Genomic DNA, 14245 nt, shown 5'->3' with positions numbered 1-14245 from the left:
TAAAAAATTAGGCGTATAAAAACTCAAGACCAGCTTAATTCTCCATTTATCAAATTTTTATTAACAGCAAATTTAACATGTCTATTTCAGAAGATTCAGAAATAGACATTTATTTAGATTGCAGAAATGCAAGTATTTTAGCAAAAGACAGATAATTCCCAAAATTCATTCTTTCTCCTAACTTCCCTAACTAATAACCCCACCTAAAATTCAAATCTCATTCTAATTATTCAGAGTCTTACATCTCAGGAAAAATCAGCATACGGACAGCATCTCGGTAGGAAATCAAAAAGGAGGTTTTTTCTTAACTAAAATCAGCACTTTTTATACCTTTTTCACTAGCTCTATCTATCTAAAAGTGTAACTTTCAACATAAATTCGAGTTCTGACTGGACAGTTTTGGGGTGGATGAGCATAATCTCAGTATTACAACATCTATCATCTATTCCGCTTCCGTCCGCTTGATTTTAAATGGGTCATTGTCCTGGGCCTTGTCCGGCCTAGTCCTGTTCTCACTTGGCAACTTTGCCTAACTTTCTCACGTTCAGAACCATTGTGCTCATCTTTTGGCAGTCATCTATACTTCCAGGCTACTCTGTCCTTGAACTGCTTTCACTCCAGGCACCAGCAGCTTGCATTCGAACTCTGAGTCGGACCTGCGCATGCTCAGTACATTTTCTGTTCGCAGTTCAGCAAGTCTGTCATCTTTTGCAAGGCCTCACAGGCCTGAATGGGAACGATCATAGAAACAAACACAAACAAACGTTAATTTTAGAATTTTAGCCCTTATGTTTACCACCCCCCTTACTAAGGTTTTCCCTATTAGTAGTTACCTAGCAGATGAGCGACATTTAGGCGTAATATACTCACTTCTCCTTCAGATTCTGCCACAAATACGTAAACAAAAGCACATTAATGCTGCATTTTATTATTTCAAAGCTGCTTATTAGTTTAGGACACGACAAGATCACATAATTAGTTTATTATTGCAACATAAGCAAAGTTAATCCCCACGTGTACTTGTGTAGGTGCAATTTGTACTCTAGATTGATTCGTTCCACACATCATTCCATTAGTTCGTCATTGTTATTGAAGTAGAACTTCAGAAGGGGTACACAAAATTGTTTCTCCTCCTTGCTCCATCACCTTCCTTTTCTTGTGCTTGAACTATAGTTTTAAACTTTGTCATAGTCCCTGCATCGGAACTTTCCTGTTCCACATTTAACAAAAATCGTCCGTGATATAAGCATTTATAATTCTGAGCTTACATTTTCCACCTTTATGCTAAAAGAGGATGATCTGTTGGTGAAGGTTTGCATGCTCTTCCTTCTGCTAGTGCCTTGATTCCCCTATTTAACCACATGTTCAATGCAGTGTAGAACTGGTTACGAATGATTATCCGGAGACATAAGCGAATATCCTTACTGAAGAAATTTCCTGTTATTTCATGCATGATGCTCTTCAAATATTGTGTACTTTTTCTTTAACAAGTTACTTAGCAGTGAAGATACTATAGGAGATTTAAAGAAATTAATTGCTGCTCAAACTGGTACAAGATGGGACAAGATTGTGCTCAAGAAGTGGTGAGTTACAAAATTATTGGCTTTATTTATTGTTTTAACAATTTCTGTGACTGGAAGAATCATTTGTAACATTAATACGTTTCCTACAATATATTCTCCTGTTTATTCTGCACATTGTAACGGATTATTTTTTGCCCCTAAAGCCATTTTGTTAGCCAAGTTGAGAAGGTTAGCTGAATATTGCAGGCAAGGGGACCTGTGCAGCAAACTTGAATGTATTCCTCTCTTCACTCGTAGTTCGTTTTAATAGGTAAGATGTTGTTGAATTTTTTTAGTGGACAGCAGAAGTCTGGCTGTTGACACGAGTCGTGTCTTGATGGGAGGCAATTGAACTCCAGCAAGGTTGGCAGGACTGGAGATGGATAATACTTCCTCCACAGTTTTTTTCCTTATCTCGTCCCGGCACCTTATTTGGGCATTCCTTAGGAAATGAAGTTAGGTTTGATGAGAAATTGCAGCCTGAGTTGGAGTTACTACTTGCATGAGGTGTTTGTGCTGTTCTTCCTTCTTGACTTTTCGGGTTATGTGACAAACCTGTTTGACGGTAGGCTTGCTTCTTGGAAGTGCTTACGAGAGGTGCACCTCGTGAACTATTTCAATTCCCCATCGTTTTTGAGCCATATTGTCTTCAGAAGCTTAGGGCTTTGTTTTGTTTTTAACTTGTTAGGATTCATTTGATTGAAAGCAAGTGAGTAATAGGAAATAATTGGATTTTTCCTGTGTGTACTTACATGGTCAGAATCTAGACATAATAGACATACACCAATTGTTTCATTCAAGGTTTTCACTTTTATTTCTCCCACCTCTGATCTGTCCTGTCTTTTTAGTCTTCCATCATTACACATACTCATTTCTGATAGCTTGTCTGTCAATAAATTTGTTATGATTTAAGAAAATAGAAAAAGTACATTGTGTTTTAATAACAATCTGTTATCTTACAGGTATACTATCTTTAAGGATCATGTGACGTTGGGTGATTGTATCCTTTTTCATAACCTCGTTTCTTTCTGATTGTCCTCGCTCCAGGGGTTTGTTATGGCACTTATTTATTGGGAATTATGTTGCCTATTAGGTTTTAATTCAAGAACTGGATTGTAAGCCTATTGAACTTGTTTTGTCACAAAAAAAATGCACAGCTAGCTTTCTACATCCTTTTCATACATTGTCCTGTGGAATAATTGTACATTTTTCACTGGCAGCTTTAAAGAAATGACCACTTGGAAAGTATTTGCAGTATTTATGATCTCCCATTAACCTGTTTCAAAAGATGAATTGTGTAATATAAAACATAAAGAAATATAACCTCTTTTCGTATTAGTATAGCTTTATAGCTATACTAGCCATTAAGGGCCCTCTCCAGCGTTCAAGGCCTGAGCCGAAAGTGAGGGCCTTTAAGAAGGGAGCGGGTCTTTAATAACCGTTATATCCCAACTACGAAGGGCTATAAGGCTATTAGAACATAATACCACTAGAGGGCAGAATGTTCTAACAAATAAAAACAGAGGCCTCTCGGATCATGAGAGGATGGGCTCAGTGGCCTTTGTTCAGACAACATTGGAATGTTGCTCTGCGGGCCTTTATCGGCTTGTAGAAGCACGGAGCACTCGATTGTATTCAATGGAGTGCTCCACATTCCAGTGTTCTAATGGCCGGTGTAGCCCAGCTACGGAGGGCTATAATAACATTCTATCACTAGAGGGGAGAATGTTCTAACAAATAAAACCAATGCTTCACTGACCCCGAGGGGATTTAAATCCAATCTGGCTCCCAGAGGCTGTTGTTCACTGCAGCGGCTGTAAATGAAAAAAAAGAAAATTTAGAATGTTGCTCTGCGGGCTTCTACTGGCCTGTAGAAGCCCAGAAAACTCCATTGTCTGCAATGAAGTGCTCAACATGCTAATGCTGTTTAATGTCCTCTCCTCCATCCTTTGCTGGTCTAGGGAAAGTGGACGTAACATAATAGAATCACCTCATTATAGCCTAGTAGCCCACCGTAGTGGGCTATACCGGCCATTAAAGGCCCGCTCCAGCGTTAAAGGCCAGAGCCAAAGGCCTTTAACAAGGAAAAGAAACTGGTATAGCTCAGCTAAGAAGGGCTATAATGCTATTAGAACATTCTGCCGCTAGAGCGCAGAATGTTCTAACAAATAAAGCAAAGGCTTCAAGAGCCCGAGGGGCCTTTGTTCAAACAATATTGGAATGTGTCTCTGCGGGCCTTTACCAGCCCGTAGAAGCCCGGAGCACTTCATTGTATACAAAGCAGAAAGGGAGGTCTCCTCACAAATCCAATCAAGGGACGAGGAGTGAAAGGAGTAGAAGAAAAACAAGGTGGTCCCTCTTACTGATTCACAAAAAAAGGGGGGATAGCACTTGCTTTATATAATGCCACTATAGCTCACGAGATCTTTACAATTTCAAGCCACTCATAACAGTTTATACCAAGTTATAATACTCAACACAATCAAATAAAATATCTTAGTCATTTATTAAAAGAATTTTTGACAATGTTAAACATCAAATAACTGTGCCACAGGAAAATGTTAAAAAAGAGTGTCGGCATCATGCAACAATGATGTACATCTCTTAAGTATATACAATAAACAAATTAAAAACAACAATTGATTAAAAAAACCAAGTAGTCGACGCAGCGTTTCGGTTCTTTAAGTTGACACCTTCATCAGGACGGGGTTCTATACAACAGAGAAACATTGGATTAACACCACATATTGCTTTCACAATTCATAAGTGTCGTATCCCACCTATTGCTACTTTTTACAACTTATATAATCTTTAGTGACCATCTTCTATTTTTATACCAAAGAGACATAGTTCATTACTAATGTGTGGTGGTTTCTCTTAGAACATCTTTTAGAACAACAATTAAAGTGACACAAACAACCGTGGCTACTGGATCTCATGAGCTACAAGGAGAGGTTTCATAAAGAAAGCTTCATTGGGGCATTAGGTCTATACTTGTGATGCAGTACATGGCATCATTTAGATGTATTATTGCAACCAAGGTGATTATGCTGCAAGGAAGAATATGTGAACTTACTTTTAAAAACAGAACGAACTCGTGTTGTCTTCCTCTATTTTAAATTGAAGGAGACAATTCTAGATTCATGGTAGAATATCACATGAAATGGATTGTAATGGTTGTAAAGGGTAATCCCTTTATATCTGAAAACATATATAAAAGCTTCCGTTACAAAAAATATATATATATAAGCACATTTTAATTTGATGTAAATGTGTGTGCATGGCCCATTTATACAGCAAGTTACCTGAGTGTTTAAAAGAAGTTTTCATTCAATGGAGGAAAAAGGAGCCACCGATATATAGGACAGTTTCTTTCAAAAGGCTTCCTTAGGGAAATAAAACAGGGAATCCCAATTAGTTCCCGGGGTGGTCTAATAATTTACAACTCATTCATCAATCATTTGAAAAAGAACTCACCCCTATCAATGAGGTACCAACGAAAGAGTGAAGCACGTGACTGGATGGCGTCAGGCTATTTTCGTTCAGTGGGGATAGGTTCCTTGTCACTGTTCTTGGAGGGTTTTTTTTACATTCACCTCTCTACAAGAGACATGCAATAATGAAGCGTTTATACATTAGTCGCTCTATTAAAGTATTGCACCCATTGTTGACTCAGTTATCTATAATCTGAATCTATGGTCGGATGGATATAATTTTTACCAAAAGAAGCTCCCCCTAGGGTATTTGGGTTCTTTAGAGTCGCTTTCTTTATGCATTATACAGGAAGAACGCTATTGAACATTCGCATTTCTATTAGTGGGGATTCACGCACCTCTCCCCATCTTTAAAAACGCTTTCTTTATGTATGTGCCATTGATTATATCGGATGGACGTTATTGAACATAGGCATTTAAGTAGCAACCTCTCGCTATTAATCCATTACTGGGTGCATTTAAGTGGTTCCTTTATTACTTAACTTTGTAAATATGGGCGGTTTAGCTGTCTAAATTCAAAAACACAATTACTGGGTGTATTACTGGCCAACGTTAAAGTGCATAGTTAGCAATTTTCTAAGGCCGGTTATTAAAAAAGGAAGGAAGAGAGGGCGCCCTACCCATCTCCCCTACAGCTAGAGGTGCTTAGCGATGCCTCGTATATATTAGCGGGGGTTCACGCTTACCTTCTTGCCGAGATTCGGCCTCCCTGCTCCTATTTACGCTCCAGATTCATCGGGTAGATATTCCCCATGCCCGCACCTATGTGTATTTAAAGGGAATTTTCGCGCCGAATTTTTGCAAGTCTCGCGAGATCTTGGACGTTATTTGCAAGTCATATTGGATGCGCCGTCATTTAGAGAACTACCTGAGTAGTTCAACATTAGATGTAAACAAAACATTCGTAATTGCAATCTGACCTTAATCTATATCAACATAGGTCGTTTGTTATAGATTTCAGCATTATATTAGCTGGGATATATGCTCCAAGGCGTATCTTTTAATATGGCAACGTGCAATAAACTACCGCAGTAGTTTTTGGACTAAATTATCCTAATTTGTCCTCCTTCATATTACGCGGGGCTACACTGGTAATTTGGGTCTTATTTCCCGCATGGTTCTGGTATTATTTTAGTTGACCAACGGGGATAGTTTCTTGCTTTAATGCGATTTTATCCAACAATACTACCGCTGTATTCTAAGGATTCGTGTTAACCTAGTTATTACTCAGCCATCATGTAAAGTGTCGAACAATAATTATTACTGGAAAGACATTGAAACATCAAAATCTTTTGACATATAATGTTTAGTGGTGAATATTATAACGGCTATATCTTTTTTTACTTTCTTGTTTCTCTGAAAGTTGCTATTTACCTGGAGGCTATTGAGCCAAGGGATTAGGAGTATCCATTGTGAGTCACATATCATCAAGAGCGAGAACCATGTGTATTGTCTAAATATTTCTATAGCAGAAGCCGTTCCCAGTCCTCTTTATTATTCAATCCGGTTCTCACAGTATTGAATCGGGACATAAAAAATTGTTCACGCTTTTTTCTTTTAAGGTCCTTAAAAGAAAAAAGCGTGAACAATTTTTTATGTCCCGATTCAATACTGTGAGAACCGGATTGAATAATAAAGAGGACTGGGAACGGCTTCTGCTATAGAAATATTTAGACAATACACATGGTTCTCGCTCTTGATGATATGTGACTCACAATGGATACTCCTAATCCCTTGGCTCAATAGCCTCCAGGTAAATAGCAACTTTCAGAGAAACAAGAAAGTAAAAAAAGATATAGCCGTTATAATATTCACCACTAAACATTATATGTCAAAAGATTTTGATGTTTCAATGTCTTTCCAGTAATAATTATTGTTCGACACTTTACATGATGGCTGAGTAATAACTAGGTTAACACGAATCCTTAGAATACAGCGGTAGTATTGTTGGATAAAATCGCATTAAAGCAAGAAACTATCCCCGTTGGTCAACTAAAATAATACCAGAACCATGCGGGAAATAAGACCCAAATTACCAGTGTAGCCCCGCGTAATATGAAGGAGGACAAATTAGGATAATTTAGTCCAAAAACTACTGCGGTAGTTTATTGCACGTTGCCATATTAAAAGATACGCCTTGGAGCATATATCCCAGCTAATATAATGCTGAAATCTATAACAAACGACCTATGTTGATATAGATTAAGGTCAGATTGCAATTACGAATGTTTTGTTTACATCTAATGTTGAACTACTCAGGTAGTTCTCTAAATGACGGCGCATCCAATATGACTTGCAAATAACGTCCAAGATCTCGCGAGACTTGCAAAAATTCGGCGCGAGAATTCCCTTTAAATACACATAGGTGCGGGCATGGGGAATATCTACCCGATGAATCTGGAGCGTAAATAGGAGCAGGGAGGCCGAATCTCGGCAAGAAGGTAAGCGTGAACCCCCGCTAATATATACGAGGCATCGCTAAGCACCTCTAGCTGTAGGGGAGATGGGTAGGGCGCCCTCTCTTCCTTCCTTTTTTAATAACCGGCCTTAGAAAATTGCTAACTATGCACTTTAACGTTGGCCAGTAATACACCCAGTAATTGTGTTTTTGAATTTAGACAGCTAAACCGCCCATATTTACAAAGTTAAGTAATAAAGGAACCACTTAAATGCACCCAGTAATGGATTAATAGCGAGAGGTTGCTACTTAAATGCCTATGTTCAATAACGTCCATCCGATATAATCAATGGCACATACATAAAGAAAGCGTTTTTAAAGATGGGGAGAGGTGCGTGAATCCCCACTAATAGAAATGCGAATGTTCAATAGCGTTCTTCCTGTATAATGCATAAAGAAAGCGACTCTAAAGAACCCAAATACCCTAGGGGGAGCTTCTTTTGGTAAAAATTATATCCATCCGACCATAGATTCAGATTATAGATAACTGAGTCAACAATGGGTGCAATACTTTAATAGAGCGACTAATGTATAAACGCTTCATTATTGCATGTCTCTTGTAGAGAGGTGAATGTAAAAAAAACCCTCCAAGAACAGTGACAAGGAACCTATCCCCACTGAACGAAAATAGCCTGACGCCATCCAGTCACGTGCTTCACTCTTTCGTTGGTACCTCATTGATAGGGGTGAGTTCTTTTTCAAATGATTGATGAATGAGTTGTAAATTATTAGACCACCCCGGGAACTAATTGGGATTCCCTGTTTTATTTCCCTAAGGAAGCCTTTTGAAAGAAACTGTCCTATATATCGGTGGCTCCTTTTTCCTCCATTGAATGAAAACTTCTTTTAAACACTCAGGTAACTTGCTGTATAAATGGGCCATGCACACACATTTACATCAAATTAAAATGTGCTTATATATATATATTTTTTGTAACGGAAGCTTTTATATATGTTTTCAGATATAAAGGGATTACCCTTTACAACCATTACAATCCATTTCATGTGATATTCTACCATGAATCTAGAATTGTCTCCTTCAATTTAAAATAGAGGAAGACAACACGAGTTCGTTCTGTTTTTAAAAGTAAGTTCACATATTCTTCCTTGCAGCATAATCACCTTGGTTGCAATAATACATCTAAATGATGCCATGTACTGCATCACAAGTATAGACCTAATGCCCCAATGAAGCTTTCTTTATGAAACCTCTCCTTGTAGCTCATGAGATCCAGTAGCCACGGTTGTTTGTGTCACTTTAATTGTTGTTCTAAAAGATGTTCTAAGAGAAACCACCACACATTAGTAATGAACTATGTCTCTTTGGTATAAAAATAGAAGATGGTCACTAAAGATTATATAAGTTGTAAAAAGTAGCAATAGGTGGGATACGACACTTATGAATTGTGAAAGCAATATGTGGTGTTAATCCAATGTTTCTCTGTTGTATAGAACCCCGTCCTGATGAAGGTGTCAACTTAAAGAACCGAAACGCTGCGTCGACTACTTGGTTTTTTTAATCAATTGTTGTTTTTAATTTGTTTATTGTATATACTTAAGAGATGTACATCATTGTTGCATGATGCCGACACTCTTTTTTAACATTTTCCTGTGGCACAGTTATTTGATGTTTAACATTGTCAAAAATTCTTTTAATAAATGACTAAGATATTTTATTTGATTGTGTTGAGTATTATAACTTGGTATAAACTGTTATGAGTGGCTTGAAATTGTAAAGATCTCGTGAGCTATAGTGGCATTATATAAAGCAAGTGCTATCCCCCCTTTTTTTGTGAATCAGTAAGAGGGACCACCTTGTTTTTCTTCTACGCACTTCATTGTATGCAATGGAGTGCTCCACATTCCAATGTTCTAATAATACTTAACACTTTCCCAAGACCCACAATCCTAGGACATGAACAGAATATTCTCAATAGACTTCACAATAAATGCTTGGCAAAGAGCAGAGACATTAAACACTGCCCCCCCCTCCTCCGATCTAGCACAGTACATCTAAATATAATCTTAAATGAATTGACTCATCTACCCAGGGCGAATGCAGACCAGTGCTGACTCCTTCTACCTCTCGACTAATTTCATATGTTGTATATTTATGATATTGTAATGACTGGTTGGTGGGGGATACTGCTTGATGACTGAATGATACTTTAACAGTACTCACTACTTTTCGTCTTTCCAGAGTCTAACCCATTGCTATGTACCCTTTCAAATTTTTGTTTTAAAAGGGATTGCAGTGTTGGCCCACAGGGTTCATCTCACTGTTTTGCTTTTAATTGCATATCTTGTCCTGCTTACTTAGACTCCTCAGGTTTTCCTTCAACTAGGTTAGGTTTTGCATTTATAGAGCGCATTGTTCACCCTGATGAGTACGTTGGTGATGAGAAGCACAATAATCAAATTGTGTTTAGAACATCAAAACCACCATTGCAATCTTAATTTAATCATGGAAACAACAAAGTCTTCAAAATTTTCCGAAATGTGTGTAGATTAGATTCTCAGTGAAGACTGAGTGGAAAGGTGAGCGACTTCAAAGCCGCCACAATTGAAAAGCCTGACTGCCTTTAATGCAACGTTGGGACCTCTAAGAGAAAATTTGCCCTTAGATCTCAGTACTCTGTTGGGAGAGTATCAGTGGAAACAGTGATTTAATGGAGATTGATTTGGGGGTAAAAATGGCTTTATGTACCAGGGCTGGCCAATTATTTGCGAAGTCTCTGGGCCAGCTCTGCTGCATAGTTTGGGATTAACTGTAACTTGTAGATCAGATAAAGTTTAGACTGAGATGACAGGAGCTGCAGTAATTCAGACAATATTACACTAAAGCATTACAAATCTGTACATTATAAGGAAATGAAAAGAGAGAGTATGCTTCAATGAATTTAGATGGAAAAATAACAGGTCATGACAACTGCTGTAATCTGGGCGATAAATTCAAGGATGAATCTGTTTCGATGTGATGAATGTTTTTTACGCTCCATGCCATATTACGGTAAGGGCTCAATGATGTCAGCCAAAAAGGTGTTCGTCTCTCTAGGCATAGTTTTATTTTGTTTGAGGTGATTTAAAACTCATCCAACACTGAACTTTGGTCCAAATGTATGTTATAACCATTTACAGGTTACATCCACTGGATACATAGGGAAAGATGCCACACACAAGTTTACATTCGAGCGCAAATGTAACTACAGGTGTGTTATGGGAAGGGCAGAGAAACGGGATAAAACCAATTGAAAGACAGAGGGTAGGTGTATGACATCCTGTCCCCTCCTCGTTCCAACTCCCCTACCCCCCCCCCCCCCCCCCACCACCACCACCACCACTGTATGCACCGGGTTCCACATACTATATTCCAACACTCCATTATCAAACATTGACCATTTCATAAGGAATATAACACCCACGCTACCCATAGGTGCCCTTCCAGGAGCTGGAAACCTCCCTGCTCAGTCATTGGTCCCACCTGCCAAGCCAGGTTTCCAAGCGACACAGTAACTTCCAGACAACCTCATACTCATGATGGAACAGGGACCCACAGAACACATTGAATGCAAGATACCTGAACCCCACACCATTAGCTGGCCAGGAAAGGTCAGTATCCAAGCCCAGTATCATTCATATGAATTCATGGCAAGCACTTGGTTGCTAGATTTTCTGTTTCTACAGATCACGACTCCTATACAGTAAGGCTCATTTTACTCCTGCTAAAGAGCCCACATTGATCGGACAGCTGCAATTGTTAGGAAGGTTGCATGTAGATTATATAATGGACCCCCAACGACTTGCAAATACGCAGTTACTGGGAGTACATATATGGGATCGCTCATTTAAGGTTCTCGTACTGTCCTGGCTGCGTTGCCATAAAAGTAATGGGAAACTGAGGGTGTTTTTGTTTTTTTAGACACACTTAACCCCTTGGCCGCAGCGGTAATTCCTCCGCGGCGCTGGGTGGGAGGGCGGTCCGCGCGGTGCCTCCATGCTCGTGACGGAACCACTCCGCCACGGGCATGCTGTGCTTCTGACGGAGTGGTTCCGTCACGGCCGGCCCGCCCGCTCAATAGAACACCCGCGCAGGCGCGGAATTCCTGCAGAACCACTCAGTCACCCGCACAGCACGTCTGTGGCTCGTGATGGAGTGGTTCCGTCATGAGCACGGAAGAGGTTAAACCGGTTTTGTTCCCTACTCTGTAGTGTGATATCCATCTGTGGTGTGTTATTGCTGGGTTTCTAATTCCTTCATTCCTGTGGTTAAGAAACTATGCATGCTGTGATGTTAAATTAAAGTTGAGTGCATGCCTTCTCGTCCTTGCCACCCAGAAACACGAGACCATTTAATTACAGCAGAATGTTTATGCATACATTTTTTTTTTTTAAGTTACATTTCCTTCAGGCCGGTACCGTCTTTAGGAGTAGTCTTTTTTTACTGGGTTCACGCATTGGGCCACAGATGAAATTGGTCGCTACAAGGGGCAGTTGAAGAAGGTGTTTGCCTGCATTCATTTATATGAACATTTACATGTATACCGATATATGTGTGATTGTTCAAAATGTTAAATATGACTTTTCATGTGTGTATCTATGCAGATCTAGATGCACACATCCATATGTTTAAAGGCTCATGTAATGTCTGATGGAGAGCCTCAAAGAATTGCCCCTGAAGTGACAGGTAGCTGGACGTATTGTGTGTTGAAAAGTGTGGTTTTATTTTTCTCCGTGTTGTTTTTAGCATGGAGCAGCAGTCGACAGCTATGGAGGTAGGGCAGAAGGGGGGGAGTGGGGGGGGGGGGGGGGTTCGGCAGTGCAGGACATATGGAGCTGGGGCACCGGACCCAACTATTACACCCCCCCGACCCCCCCCGAGACGCCAGTGCTTTATACATAACGTTGGCTGGCTGCATTTGTATGTCCGATACTGACTCCCTTTACGCTTTTGGCCTTCTTATTGCTGGAGTCATGGTGTTTGGTTAGAGAAAGAAATTTCCATGTTGCATATTGTTTAGTATTCTGGAGACGGCACAAATGTTTCAGAATGCTTCTAAAGGGGGTTCTGTTGCCTGGGGTACTGATAGAATGTTTTCATCTCACTCCCAGCAGGACTATGGGTAGAATTTCTGTAGCAGCAGATCAACTATTTAATTGTTACATATATTTTTTTAACCGTTTTACTTGGTATATATAGCAATGGTGACGAAAGGGAATGCACACAGAATAACAGATCACCCTCCAGCTATACCAGAGAATTGTTCTAAATTGTAAGTTAAACTTGTTGTGTGACAAACAGTTACCTGCTGAAAATTTCCTTACATCGTTTACTCCAGATGAAATTCACGATGGAATGAACCTTGAATTATACTACCAGTAGACTCCGGCGTTACCACACCTTTCTTTGCTTTTTTACGTTGTTCTCTTTTGAAATGTCCCCAAAGTTGCAGCAAAACTTATTTCCATATTTAATAAATTGATAAAACTTTTTTCCCTTCTCCCCGTGGTGTCTTCTTTTGCAAGAACAGTACATAAATGTCGATCATCAATTGCATTTGTTTTTTATTGTCTATTTTGTATTAAAAGCGCATGAAACATTTTTTGTGATTTTGTACAGTTCTTTGCTGACAGATGTTTGGAAAGAGCTGCTGGTGTTGAGGGGCTAGCCGAGAACTGCTACAATATCCTGTAAGTTGCGTCAGCAACCTAATTACACACACTGATAAACGCAGCAAATCCGTTGTTTGTGTAATCCAAATTTGAGCAAATACATATTATTGGAATGGGCTAGCACCAAGGTGGAGTTTGCAACCATTGATAAACACATACAGGGCCGGCTCTAGGCTCATGGTGGCCCTGTGCAGGGAGCGTAGGTGGGGCCCGGGCTGACTGTCCCAGGACCGCCACGACACGTCATTGGTAGTAGGACTAAGATTGACGGCCCTGGGACCCAACCTGCTGGCTGGCTGGCTGCCAGGCTGGGCAAGTAAGTGAAACTGAAAGTAAAACAACAACGCGTCGCTGCATAATAACTGGGTCGGGCCGCCGGCTTCGGGAATTCAACCTGGCTGAGTGGTGTGTGACCCATCCCGTGCAGAAATTTGGTGGCCATAAGCTTTGAAAAAACAAATGAAAATAGCCAGTATATATTAAAAAAAAACAACAGCATGGGTACATTGCTAGCTGGCAAGTGTACTTACAACAGGTGTTAAGGTCTTTTTTTGTTGTAATGGACATCACAGTAATATATGTCTTTTGGGTACACAGAAAAGGTGCAATTGACTTTCCATTACTGTAACCTGAAGACGTAGTTTAAAACAGAAGGATTACTAAAAAGGATAAAGAATAAAAGGCTAAAAATAAGGGACAAAATAAAGTGTTAGGCAAACATCCCTCGCACCAAAGTGCACTTATTTTTAGGCAGATGTGGACGTATGAAAGGTAAAATGCGGTCTCTAGCAGTACAAGCAAGTGGGCTCGTCCATGACAACATGCCTCGTGTTTTAGTGGGGGAAGCAAACAGTGAATGGCAGATTTACAGATCCCTTGGATGAAGAGGGCCGACCCAAATCCTCAATAGGTATGTATATAAGAATTTTTATTTATATTATTTTATATATTTTATTTGGTAAAATGAGGCTGGGACGACAGCTAGTGGTGTCTCTACATCCAACCTAAAAACTGCAGTTAATAATAAAATACATATGATGCTGCACCAGGGCAATTCACAT

At 39.6% G+C, this 14245-nt stretch overlaps 1 protein-coding gene across 1 annotated transcript in view; it reads left to right on the top strand.

Moving 5' to 3' along the window:
* UBL5 (ubiquitin like 5) overlaps positions 1 to 13113 on the top strand; it is a 58125-nt gene extending 45012 nt beyond the window's left edge. The window contains exons 3-5 of the mRNA XM_086936553.1: positions 1500 to 1583; positions 2525 to 2562; positions 12851 to 13113. Coding sequence (XP_086792679.1) covers positions 1500 to 1583; positions 2525 to 2562; positions 12851 to 12894 — 166 coding nt within the window. The 3' untranslated portion in view covers positions 12895 to 13113. The remainder of the gene's footprint in view (positions 1 to 1499; positions 1584 to 2524; positions 2563 to 12850) is intronic.
* The last annotated feature ends 1132 nt before the right edge of the window (positions 13114 to 14245 follow it).

Source organism: Lissotriton vulgaris, chromosome 1_1 (genome assembly GCF_964263255.1).
Source record: "Lissotriton vulgaris chromosome 1_1, aLisVul1.2, whole genome shotgun sequence".
In the NCBI taxonomy this organism is placed as follows: domain Eukaryota; kingdom Metazoa; phylum Chordata; class Amphibia; order Caudata; family Salamandridae; genus Lissotriton; species Lissotriton vulgaris.
The sequence above is the reverse complement of the archived record's forward strand: the minus strand, read 5'-3'. Positions and strand labels throughout refer to the sequence as shown.